The sequence below is a fragment of the Molothrus aeneus genome, chromosome 3, assembly GCF_037042795.1.
Source record: "Molothrus aeneus isolate 106 chromosome 3, BPBGC_Maene_1.0, whole genome shotgun sequence".
NCBI classification, from domain to species: domain Eukaryota; kingdom Metazoa; phylum Chordata; class Aves; order Passeriformes; family Icteridae; genus Molothrus; species Molothrus aeneus.
Genome location: NC_089648.1, coordinates 62,212,556 through 62,224,950, shown reverse-complemented (window position 1 = coordinate 62,224,950; position 12,395 = coordinate 62,212,556). Strand labels below are relative to the sequence as shown.

At 37.8% G+C, this 12,395-nt stretch overlaps 1 protein-coding gene across 1 annotated transcript in view; it reads left to right on the top strand.

Moving 5' to 3' along the window:
* The window catches only part of CLVS2 (clavesin 2), a 56,685-nt gene extending 44,663 nt beyond the window's left edge, over nucleotides 1-12,022 (top strand). The window contains exon 5 of the mRNA XM_066547062.1: nucleotides 3,680-12,022. Coding sequence (XP_066403159.1) covers nucleotides 3,680-3,767 — 88 coding nt within the window. The 3' untranslated portion in view covers nucleotides 3,768-12,022. The remainder of the gene's footprint in view (nucleotides 1-3,679) is intronic.
* Nucleotides 12,023-12,395: the final 373 nt, after the last annotated feature.

The window sequence follows — 12,395 nt, the reverse complement described above, 5'->3', positions numbered from 1 at the left end:
TAAAAGGGAGTTATTTTTGTGGATACAGAGGAGAAAACATAAGATTGCTATAGGAAATTAAAAAAGAAAAAACCCAATAAAGTTTAGGGATTTTGTGTTGAAAAAGCCTCTACTTTATTGAAAGTGGGAAATGGCAAGAAACTGGATAGGAATGAGCTAAGATAAGAAGTTAAAAAAGGTTCTGAAACTGTATGACAGGGCTGCTGGAACGGCTGCAAACCTGGTCTCAAATTCCCAGTAAGGGAGCTTTGTCCATAAGTTCCCAGAGCCTCCAAAATCCCCAATGCCCAAATATAGGAAGCTAGAAATGTGTAACTAACACAATTAATGGAGAAAATGGGACAGAGAAAAAGAGCCAGGAGAGGGGAAAAGTGAGCAATGCACTTATATATGATTTGCACATAATACAAGAATTATGAGACAACAGAAGCTGTCTTAGACAGAAGGATGGAATTAAGGAACTGAAATGCAAAAGTCTTTCTGCTGTAAAATAATGTTGGGAGAGTAAATAACTTCATCCAAGGGTGCAACAAAATAAAATATGACAAGGCCTGTGACAAGTCTTTTTGAAGTATCCTGTTTGTAGCAGAGTTTTCCAGATTGTCCTGGGCAAGAATATTACTAAGTGGAAAACCAGTGAGTTGACCAGATTCTTCATTCTTTCTCAAATAATTTTTATTCTCATTTAACTTGTTCTTGAAAACTCTTTTCATACAGTATTACACTTCAGTATAAGCTTCAAATTGATATTCTTTCATTCTGGTTGAACTAACACAGTAGGAGACCTAGTGCAGAAAATAAACATGTTGAAATCTGTATCTATATAATATGCTAAAATTTCTTCACCTTGTATGTATTCCTTCTCAGTTAGTAAGCCTCCAGCATCTGCTGGAATCCTTGTTCCCTGCTGCTGGATGTAAAAAGTACTAAGTAGACTTACTGTGCTAATACTAAGACTGACAGAAAGTCCCAAGACTTCAATGTACTAAGTGCACAGACTCTGCTAAGGCAGGAATAGAAAAGTTACAATAAAACAGATAAACTCTATTTTATTAAACATTAAATTTAACTTGTATTCAGCAGCTGATGGGTTGTTTCTCTCAGTTTAAACCCACAGTCAGTATATGTTAGTCCATAAAATTTTTAACATACAAAAAAATGTTGACTAAGGCAATGAAAAGTACTTAGCTTAGAACAAATTTTACAAGCATCTAGCAGCTCTCCAACAATTATCTTGTTTAATTTGGCTTACCATTTAAAAATTAGTTTACTTCCTGAAAGGATGTCTTTTTAAAACCAAACTGCTATTGAGAATTCATTTCTTTCTTATGCCCCATTTCTTTTTGCCCCCAGTGTGAACCACTGACATTCCTCCAGATCTCCTTGAATTTTTGGTGAATTGGATGCCCTCACCTTGAATGAAAGGTTGACTGGGGGAGGATGATGGATATAAGGAGGAATTAATGCCACCTGTAGCACAGACCTCTGGGGAAAACTTGTTTTTGTCATCTGGCAACATTGCAGCAGCCTCAGCAATCAGGTTTAGCCTGTGGCTGTGTTCACCCGTGGCTGTCATCCTGGGGCACCCAGCTGGAGACCTGCATCCTCTTCTCACCTAACCCAGCAGGGCAGGTGTCTGTATTGATAAACTTTGCAGAGGATCTGTGGTTTGGTTCCTCACCTCTGCAATGGCACTTTGTAGTATGACTCAGGTCCACTCTGTTTTCTCAGAATGTATTCAGTAATGTCTGTAAATTTATCTGGGAGATGTAGGCAGAAGAGAAGGAGCTATAGACTTAAATAAATGTTTTTCTTTTCATGTACCTTCATTTGTGAATTGCTGCTGATGAAGCATGACAGTAAATTTCTGTTTAAAACTGAGTGCAAACTATATCTCCTTCTTCTTCAAGGCTTTTGGGCATCTGAGTTTACAAAACATAGATCAGGATTTGTGCAGTTGGATTTTCACACCTGCCTTGGCACTGGGGGCTTTGGAGGCCCTGGGAATTTATGGCCAAAGCTTCCTCACTGGGAATGGAGGCCAGGTTTGCAGCCATTCCAGCTGCCCTTCAGTTCTCCCCAGATGAGAACTGGAAACCTTGTCTGCTCAGTCACTGGCAGGCAAGGAAAAGGCTCAGTTTTAGCACTTAGCTGGCAAACCTTTGAAGTTAATTTGCTTCTACAGCAATTCTTATCATGATGAACTGGATTTTCCATGAGTGCAGCTTTCCACCAGCAAATTTTCAATCAACTTTGCATTGGCACAGTACCTTGTGAAGATTTTTAAAAAAGCATTTTTAATTCACTGGTTTAGTTTTCTGCCTGAGGAACTGACTAGTGTTCAGGATAAGTATTATTGTACACTCTTAATTAAAAAAGTTTAAATTATGCACAAGAGAGATGATAATATTTTTAAATGATTTAATTTTCTTGATTTTAGCATTAGTATGAGAATGGGATAAATATTATTAGAAAATATCCTTGAGTCTAAAGTTTTCACCCAAGCATTAATTCAGATGTTTTTCTTGTGTTTTTGTGAGCTTTCTTTAAATTTTTTTGAGAAAGACCTCATCAGCCTTATTCATTGGTTTCACTGGAGGATGTCAGTTTATAAGGGGGGGGGAATTGACTCCATATGCTTATCTTAGGAAAGGTTAGAATTTGTAAAGGTTTTTCTCTGCACTGTAGATCTCTAAATGGGCAAATCTGCAGCAATGCTGCAGGCACAGTGTGCTTCCACTGATCAAAAATAAATGCCTGCATTGTAGAGATGTACGCATGCTCTTTAGTCATCTCAAATCTTTACAGAAGGAAAGAGAAGTAGGCATTTCCTGCTTGAGATTTTTCTCACTAAAGGAAACATCTAACCAGGGTTGCAGTTACTCAGCTCACCCAAAAGTGGCTGCTTTTGGATGGGCTGAGCAATGGCTGGTGTGAGACCCCATCTTAACACTCCAGGCTTTGTTTTCAATGGAACATTTTGATTTTGCTGGAGACTCAGTTTTCCTCTTTGCCTCTCACATATGGCTGTTGCAGGGCACGGGTATCATGTTATGCTTCCAGACTGAATCAGAGAATCTAGAGAAATTTTACAATAATCAGTGAATTTGCCCTGCCCTGTTCAGTTGAGCTGAAAAGTGAGTTTAATATATTTGTCTGCTGCTTCAGAAATCCTGCTAACCATGGCACCATTCCTAGGTTTGACTTAGGATCTCGCACTGTTGAATTAAGATGCTATTCAGAAAAGGAGCAACCTGTGCTTCCAGCTAACACATCCTGCTAATTGCAATGTGTGATTAGCTAGCTGGGTGGCTGAATTGTACCTTCTTTGCCAGCCCACTGCTCTATAACCTTCTGGAGAGACAGTCAGTGCTTAAGTCACTACAGAGGACAGCTTAGTTTGCTCTTGTGGGTGGAGGATACTCCCTGCTTAAAAATTTAACTGAAGAGAGAATCTACTTTATTCCACCTTTTGCTCCCATATTTACAGATCAGCACTGAGCTCTGTTATCCCTCTATGAGGGTATTTCCTGATGATTTGCAATAATCAGATGCTTGGGTAATGCTGTACCCTTATTTTTAAACCCTGACAGAAATTAAAATAAACAAAAGAAAGCTGAGGTTTACCCTCATTTGTCTTGATCTAGAAATGTCACATAAACATGTTGTCCCTCTGCAGGTCTCAGTCAGTTGTGGATCCTGGGGTGCTGAAACGCATGGATAAGAATGAGGAAGAAAACATGCAGCCCTTGCTTTCACTTGACTAACAGTTTTTGGGCATTGGACATGAACTGAGGTGGAAGGCACTGCCTCTCAGCAACAAGAAAATCACTGGGAAAGAGTGTAACAGCTGGAATCCTATTTACTGATGTTAATGTAGCATATTGGCAGCAGGTGTTACTATTCTGCCTGAATTCTGGAAGCCCTTTGGTGAAAAAGTGGAGAAAAAAAAAGAAAATGAAATAAAATTTAAAAAAAGGAATCAATAATTTATTCTGTAAGTGCCAACTTGTTTGTAAATACAATATAATCCTCCAATTTTACTTTGTAAGTTATGATAAACAAGTGCTATGGAAATGAGTGACTATTAAATATGTCTGTGAAGTGCACCATAAAAAAGAGAAGAAAACGTGTGTGTTCTCACATGCACACACACAGATGGCACAGAGAGAAACATACTGAACAAAGAAAAACATCCAAGGTAATTAAGAGTTGTCCTTCCTATGGGAAGCCAACTAGTACATTGACTACTGGATTTTTTTCTGCAATGATCACATAGTGTGCTAAGATAAAGAGGGAATAGACGTGCTTGGGAGATGCTGTAATCAGTGCAATGTTTCAGAACTGTGGGAATTGGTTTCTCAAATAACACTGGGGTCTAGGATTGCTATTTAGCATAAACAATGTGCATTGTGAGAAAGATCACAGGTGAACTGGAACCAACTCTTGGATAGCTTTGTCATTTAGCTGTATGGGTCTCTGAGGTTTCATCCCTAACTTTTCATTTACACAAGTAACCTGGCTTAGTACCCTAATCTGGGTGTTGTCATGTGGGACACATTGGAGTTACTTCTCTTGCATTTTGGGTGCACATCAAGAATCTTTCCAGAACTCTGTTCTCCCTTGGAGTGAGACATTAGTCCTCTAACTACAGTGGAATAACCAGTACCTGAAAGTAAAGCCTGGCAGCAGAAGTTAGTCACTGAATCCTGTGCACTGGGAGACTGGATACATATATATATATATATATATTTTTACCAATCTCTGACAAGCATATGAGGTGACATTGTTAGATAAGTATATTTCATTGAAGGTTTATACAAGAAATCATACCCGTTCAATGTACTTAGATATATTATAGATTGTATATTGAGACACTGTCATTATTACTATAGTAAAACTTTCCATAGATCAACAGCACCCCACTCCAAGCAAAGATTAATATGAATAAGTTTTAGTCAAACATCTCAGCCTATAGTTTGGGACACCTTTGTTTTGGTTGTAGTGCAACTGTATATACTGAACATGTGCCATAATAGAGAAATACATTTTACCTCAAAAGGGCAACAGTTTTCACTAGTGATTGGGTAAATCTGCTGAAACATAGGAGCTGTGTCATCTCTGTGCGCTGGCTGATGTGTGTGCAGCCAGCGGCGTGCTGAGGCGAGAATGTAATTTCTTATTAGGGCTTAAATTGACTGTCAGAGTGGGAAGACACACAGGGTGCCCAGCAAGAAATCTGAATAACTAAAGGTATTGAAAGAGCATGTTCAGGCAGTGCAGGGATTAGTTATGAAAACACTGACCACACTGGAGGTGATTGTTCACAGCAACCCTGCCTCCCGAGTGCTAGAGTTTAAAACATTTCTTCCATCACTCCAGTGATAGGTGGAGTTTCCAAGTTACTGGTTGTAGGTCACCTCTTCTCATCCGGGATGATTACAGCTGTAAGATTTGGTAGGCTGAGATGGGTTAAGAGCAGAGAGTGAGAACTTGAAAGTCTGTCGTCTCGAGTTGAGCTGTAACTCCTGTGGTGGCAGCTCCAGCGTTTCTCAGGGCTGAGACGACCCTGACTCTTCCAGCATCACCCTTGATTAGCCCAGGCAAATCACAGATAAAGTTTTCCTACTTCACAGGTCATTAGCAGCACTGATAAATAGTGCATGCCCTAATATGCCATCAGCTTGCGGGAACTTGTCTGAACAACTCATTGCCTTTCTGCTTTCCTAATTCTGTTTTCATGGTATGTGTTAGGAAATGCAGAGAGGAAAGATATGGAGCCTGAACTTCTTATCAGTCTGTTCTAAAAGCTGTCAGTAGTAAAAACTGTCCTAATACTACTTCTGTGGTTTGAGAGACTTGAAAAAATGATCAGTTCTTATGTACTCTTTTATTCAGTTTCATTTTTCACATTCCTTGTAAAATCATGCTGTAAAAGTGAGATGTGTCTCCAGTATTCGCATAAGTGCCATTTTTGAATGTATGTTATATATTTCCACACTTCTGGTTAGTGGAATAGTGTATTGCCATGGTTATGATTTAAAAATTCTTATCAGATAAAACTAAAACATCAGTAGAAATGTTCTCCTTATAAGGGCTTCAGGATTTAGTCAGTACTCCACATTTACACAAGCTGTGACACAATGTGTAAAAATCTTCACGGATCCTTTTACATACATGGGCCAGACTGGTATAAGACAGCAGAATGCTGATTTCAGAGTACACCACCTGTCTAATCACAAAATGCAAATCTGTTCCACTGTATGAAGTTTGAAATTTGTTTTGAAGCTTATAAATTTTTGTTTGAAAATCTTTTATTTGTGCACTTAACTGTAATTTATGTAATATTTTCTGGTGTCTGATTCCAATTTAAGGTAATGAGTATGAATACATTTTTTCCAGAAAGTTGAAGTAGGATATATTATAATTTTGTGTAACTGGGACCTCATCTTTCAGTAAGAACAAAATTACTTTTTCAATAAGATCCTCTCTCTTGAAGAGTTGGGCTACAGGTCATCTTGGCTGCAGCTTTTATTTCGCTGAATCAAATTCTGACAGTGGTAATTGCAATTGTGACATTGAAAAAGAATATGGAAATGGGTAAAAGAAATAAATATATTTTACCTGCTCTCACTATTCTTTGAAGGCATTTCTCTTTTACATATCAGGGTACATAAAGGGTTCCACCTTTCTTGTAGAAAATCTTTATAGGTTGTTCAATTTTTATTAGATGAATTTGGACTGAAAACTTTTTCCAATCTTTATTATCATAGGAATTGCTGTCTAATTTTTATAGCAGAATTGAAGTGCTAAAACCAGAATGCACATGCTTGGGAGGAACTCCTCTTAATTTCTTACCTTTCTTGTGTATTGGGTAGAATAAAAACTTGTTGTAATTATGCATGCTGATATGCATATAAAAATATCCTGCAATATAAGGAACTTAGTGGAGAAACTGGATATACCTGTCCAACTATGTAAAAAAAAGGAGAATTAAAAAAAGTGTAAAAATTGATAGTTTTGGGCTTTTGATGATCTAAAAATATCCTCTTACATAATGACTCTTCCAAGACACAAATGTTTAAAAATATATGGAAAAATTATGGAAACTTCCATGACCAAAATCTACTTGTAATTAGAGATGTCAATAAACTCTTGGCTTTATAGAGACAGGTAATCAGACCCACTAAGCTCCAACAAATACACAGACTTCCTCTCAATAGTTATTAGTTGTAAAATAGTTTGAGATGTCTTTACAGAAATGTAAATTTACTGTATAGCATATTTAAGAAGATGTTTTGCACTCTACAAACATGCTATGCCTAGTCACAAACTGAAAACAGAATTAAAGAAAAGAAGAGTAAAAGGGACCTCAAGAGGTCACTGATATGTGGAGGAGCAGATTCACTTTAATGTCGCTCTCAAATGTTTTAGCTCAGTACCTTGCATGGAATGCTCTTTGTATTATTTAATCACAGTCACAGCCAAGCCTAAGCATATTACCTGACAAAATTGTAACCTGACAGTATTTTGTTCATGTCTTTTATTATTTTCCTGTTCTGTTTGGGAAATTAAAGTCAAGCATCATAAGAACTACCATTTAGCATTACTTGGAAAACACCTTGCAATAAGTTTTGGTCATATCCCTGTTATTATATTGTTTCTGTTATGTTTATTGATGTATGTATTTGTCAAGTTTTTTGATAAAGTCATGTTTGAAAGAGCATGCAAGAGAGAAAAAAGCAAAACCAATCAGGCTTCAGGATTTTATTTAGAATATTAAAATGGGATTTTAAGGGGAGTTTGGATTTTATAATCTTAAATTGCGTCTGGGGAATGTCCTGCTGAGCTATTAGCAGCATTGGGTTCCAAGATAAATTTGGAAGATAAATATCAATGTGAAAGACAACAGCAAAGGTCTCAAAGCATTGTACTGAAGAAAACAATCACATTGCTAGCTGGATCAGGTCCCTCTAAAGAAAGGTATTTTGCAAGTAGCATGGGAGTGTGTACTTCTGGTGGTGAGAATAGCTCTTTTGTCCACAAACTTCAAAACACTCTATGAAATTGAGAAAATAATCGCCATCCCGTTTCTCAGGTAGTAAAACAGGAGCACAGCGAGTTAGAGACATATCTCAATGGAAAACATTTTTCTGTGTGGAAAAGATTACACTGATCACCCAGTCTGATTTTAACAGGAGATGTGTCCCTGTTCTGTGTAAGAAGGTCTTGTTGATGATTCACTCATGTCTAGTTTCTTTAAACACCTTACCAAGAGACCTTTGCAAACCAGGGGTGATCTGCTTTCCTGTGGAGTTAAATCTGAGTGTAGATTTAAGCATTACTGCTGAGAAAATGGCAAAGAGGGTGTATGTCCTCCAAATGAAATCCCTTTCTTCTCTGTCTCATTCTTGGGAAAAAAGGTAGTTCAATCCAAAGACTCCTACAAAGTGGAATTTTGAAATTTTCCTCATAAAGAAATCTGTCAGAGACAAAACAAGCTACTTATCTTCCATTAACTATACAAGGAACATCAACATTTTGTTTAGAGGCATGCTCAGGTGACCCCAAATGAAAGTGCAAGCTAGGTAGATAGAATCCCATGTCCTATATTGCCTTGTAACTTTGAATAATCCTGTGTCAAAATCTGTATTTAGCAGATTGCTTTGGACATTCCTTTCAGTCTGCATTTCAGCTTTCAGTTGTGTAGAAATTTTTTTCTATCAGCTTTTGGGATCATAATTTATTTCTTTCCTAGGTGTCTGTTGACACAAAACTGCATTGACCCCTGTTGGATTGCATAATTTGCAAAGTGGTTTTTTTTTGTTGTTAAAAAATAACAACTTGTGCAGTGCTGGGCAGTGGTGAAGTTGAAACATGGGTGAGAAGTTCCCACTCTTTTGTCACTCCTCCTCCAGTGTTTTGTGCGTGTAAACTGCTTTGATTGATAAAAGACATGTTAACACTTGCGTGGTATGAATTTAAAACTAGAGAAAAAAGAAGTTTCTGCAGTGAGTTCAAAATATGAATTGATCAGCTATTGCTGTGGAATCCAAAGCCGGGGGGAAGCACTGCACACAGGGGAAATAGAGAGACCTCCAAAGGAAGATGATGGCAATTCCTTATGGTACACATTTTTTAAAATGTGGCCAAAGTATTTTGTCTGCAGAGATTGTGGTCAGCCAGATCTGTTCTCTCTGAACCACTGGCTCACATTAGGTCCTCTCAAATAAAGGTTTGACAAAGCTTCCTTTTGTAGAGAATTCACTTCCAGGGAATTGACATATCTGTCAATTTGCAGTAGACAAATGGCAGGAGTTAATTAGGATTTTTATTTGATATGGAAATGCGGCTGTGATTCCTTAAAGAGGCTGTCGCATCATCAGCAACAAACAGCAGTGCCTAAAGGCAGGCATCTCAAATCAGGTCCCTTGGTTAATAAAAATTTAAGAGTAGAAAAAATCAAGGGGAGAGATAATAGAAGATGATAAAACACAATAATTAAAAAAAAAAAAAACAAAACAGAAAGAAGCAAGCTTGCAGTGGAAAGCCATATGACTGGCAAAAATTATGTGATAGAATTTGCATTAACACTTCCAAGTAATTAATCAGTAGCCTATCATGAGTCCCCCCCTCTACATTATGATCAGAGTTTCCATTTTTCACATGGTCTACCATGTATGGCCACAATGGAGTTTCCCAAATCTTTAGAAAATGAGTTACCACGTAAATTAGTAGGTGCTGTAGCTGAGCTTGCAAATATAATTTTAGGGGTCAGAACAAGACAGCAGAGACACCTGTAGATGGGTCCCAGGATTATGAGAAGTGCTGTGTCCTGCCTGAGTGAAGAAGTAATGGAAGGAGATAATGACAAGAGCCCTATGGCTGTAAGGAAAGGTGGCAGGCCTAGGGAGAAAGCAACATTAGGTATTTGGAGTGAACTGGCTAACCTTTTTAATTATGAGGGAGGCTTTCACCTGTTCAGTAATATTAGAGAGGACTTACAAACCCCATGACACATCTGTTATCAGGAAGGAGACATAACATGTTTCTCACTTTCCCACACAAACTCAGTTGGATATGTTTAAAGCTGATGCATATGCTAAACCTGAAGTGCCTCTGGTGCTGCTGTTTCCACAGTAGCTCTCAGGATGTGGGTATCATGTAGCATGCAGGAGCTGGAAGGGCAGAGCCCCCCAATCTGTCCATAGGAAGAGAAGAGAGGGACGTATTCTGTAAAACCCTGCTGCAGAGAAAAATTTTTAGGAGAATTTAGCGCTTGCTCAAGTTGCAGCTTGCCTTGTCCTGACATCAATATCATCACCTACTCTGTGGAAAGGTGTGAGTGGAAGTGGTGTGGGAATCTCCCCTGCAAACCTCTGTGTCTTGTGCTAATTATGCAGCCTTCAAGCTGTAGCTGGTGATCTGTGTCCTGTGTCTTTGAACAGTGCTGCTGGTGATGTTAATTGTAGCCATTAGTCACTCAGAGCAGAGATGATTTAAAGGAAACTGACAACTTTAAGCATTACACTTAATGCCTAAGAATATTAAATCAGTGATTGTTACAAGTAATGCATAAGATTATGATAACTTAAAGACTTCCAGGGTTTGGTTGCATTGTATCCTTGATAGGACTTAGTGTAAAATCACTTTTCTTTAACTATGGTTGTCCCTGACTTTCACATGCATTTTTGATGCAGCAATGGTAAAAGGAATTAAACAGTAGAAAATGAAAATTTTCTAAAGCTATGAATATATTCAGAGGGACACATTTAGATTACCTGACAATAATAAGAAAAATTATTTTGCAGTTTTCTAGTGTTCAAATTGAGAATAATGGCTCTTTTAAATCATTTGCTTCTCTAGCTCTTTCACCCTAAGGATTGCTGTGTGAAATGTGCTCTGCAAAATATTCCCAGCTTTTTATCCCTTCTCCTACCCTCTTGTGTTCAACAGCATCCTGTCTTCTGTGTGTGCTTTATTCTATGAATAACTGAAGAAAACTGTAAAAAAACCCAAACATACTGATAATCTGCAGAGTAGATCTTGAGGATCAGTATTTGAAATATTTCCCTTCTATAAATCTCTAGTTAACAGAGTGAGCTGGAAAATGAGACCAAGACAAACCACATCATAAAGGAATACAAAACTTCTAGCCAGAAAGAGTCTGGCTAGAAGTGTAGGTGAAACAACTCTTGTGATTTAAGATGTTACCTTCCCTGACTGTTAGTTGTCACTCTTCACATAGGAACTACTGCCCCAACTTTTAATCAACAACATATTACGGAAGTACTCGTGTCCCAGTGAAAGCCGTGCGCAAATCATGTTAACTCTGTTGCTTCTGCACTCATGCAAATACAAAAGCACTCACATAATCTGTTAATACAGCTCTGTTATGACAATAATGATTAACAGCTAGTCGTGGTGGCATCTAAAATTGCAGATTGGCAATCTGTGCCTTAAGGCTCCTGTGATCTGTAGTACTTGCATAGCAGTAACTACTGAATAATGTTCTTTTTGCATGCACTACTTTGGAGCCTTATGGAAAATATTGAAGCACCATATCAAAATTCAAAATTAAATTGCAGGAGTAATTTACAAACAATGCTTGTATCCTCAGGATAAAATTTGTTTGTTTCTCAGTTTAGTATTTTTAGGACTCAGGGGGTCTGAGACTTGTAAAGCCAGGACAAGTTTATTAATCGTGTTCTTTCTCTGCAAAGTTTCAATAACTGTTCTCTTTTCACAACTTGCTGTCAGTTTAAATTTTATTCTTGGACCTAGTGAAATGGTTAATTTTGGTCTGTTGTGTTCTAACCTAAAGTCTGAAGATAAAGCAACTTTGTGAAACATCACTCTTTATATTGTATATTGAAATATCATCAGTTCTCTGTGATCAATGGGCTGCTTTGGAGAGTGCTACTACTTTGAATCATCATTGGTTATTGAGGAAGAATGACATTCTGTTAAATAAAATATGACCAAATGAAAATTAAAATACATATATATTTTCGTGTTTGTACATGGGAGTGTTTGTCTGGCTTCCTTGTGGTAAAACATATATGGAAGGCATACTTTAACTGTGTGAACTGATTTTTTTTACCAAGATATTGAAAGAAAAATACTGAGTGGCATGTCAGCATGAAAGTCTGGTAACACTGAATGTTGCTTTCCACTCATCAGTAAGTTTTAGAGAGTTAACATATTTCACATTTACAATACCATTTTGAACTGTCACTTGGAAGTCTCTCTTATCTCACAGGTGAAGATCACCAGGGGTGCAACACAAGAAAAGCTCATTTCCCCCTCCAAGATAATTCCTACTCTCCTGCCTCTAAGCTTCGTGTGTAGTGTGTTCCCTGGCACCGTCTCATGTTCATTGACTTTTCTTTTGA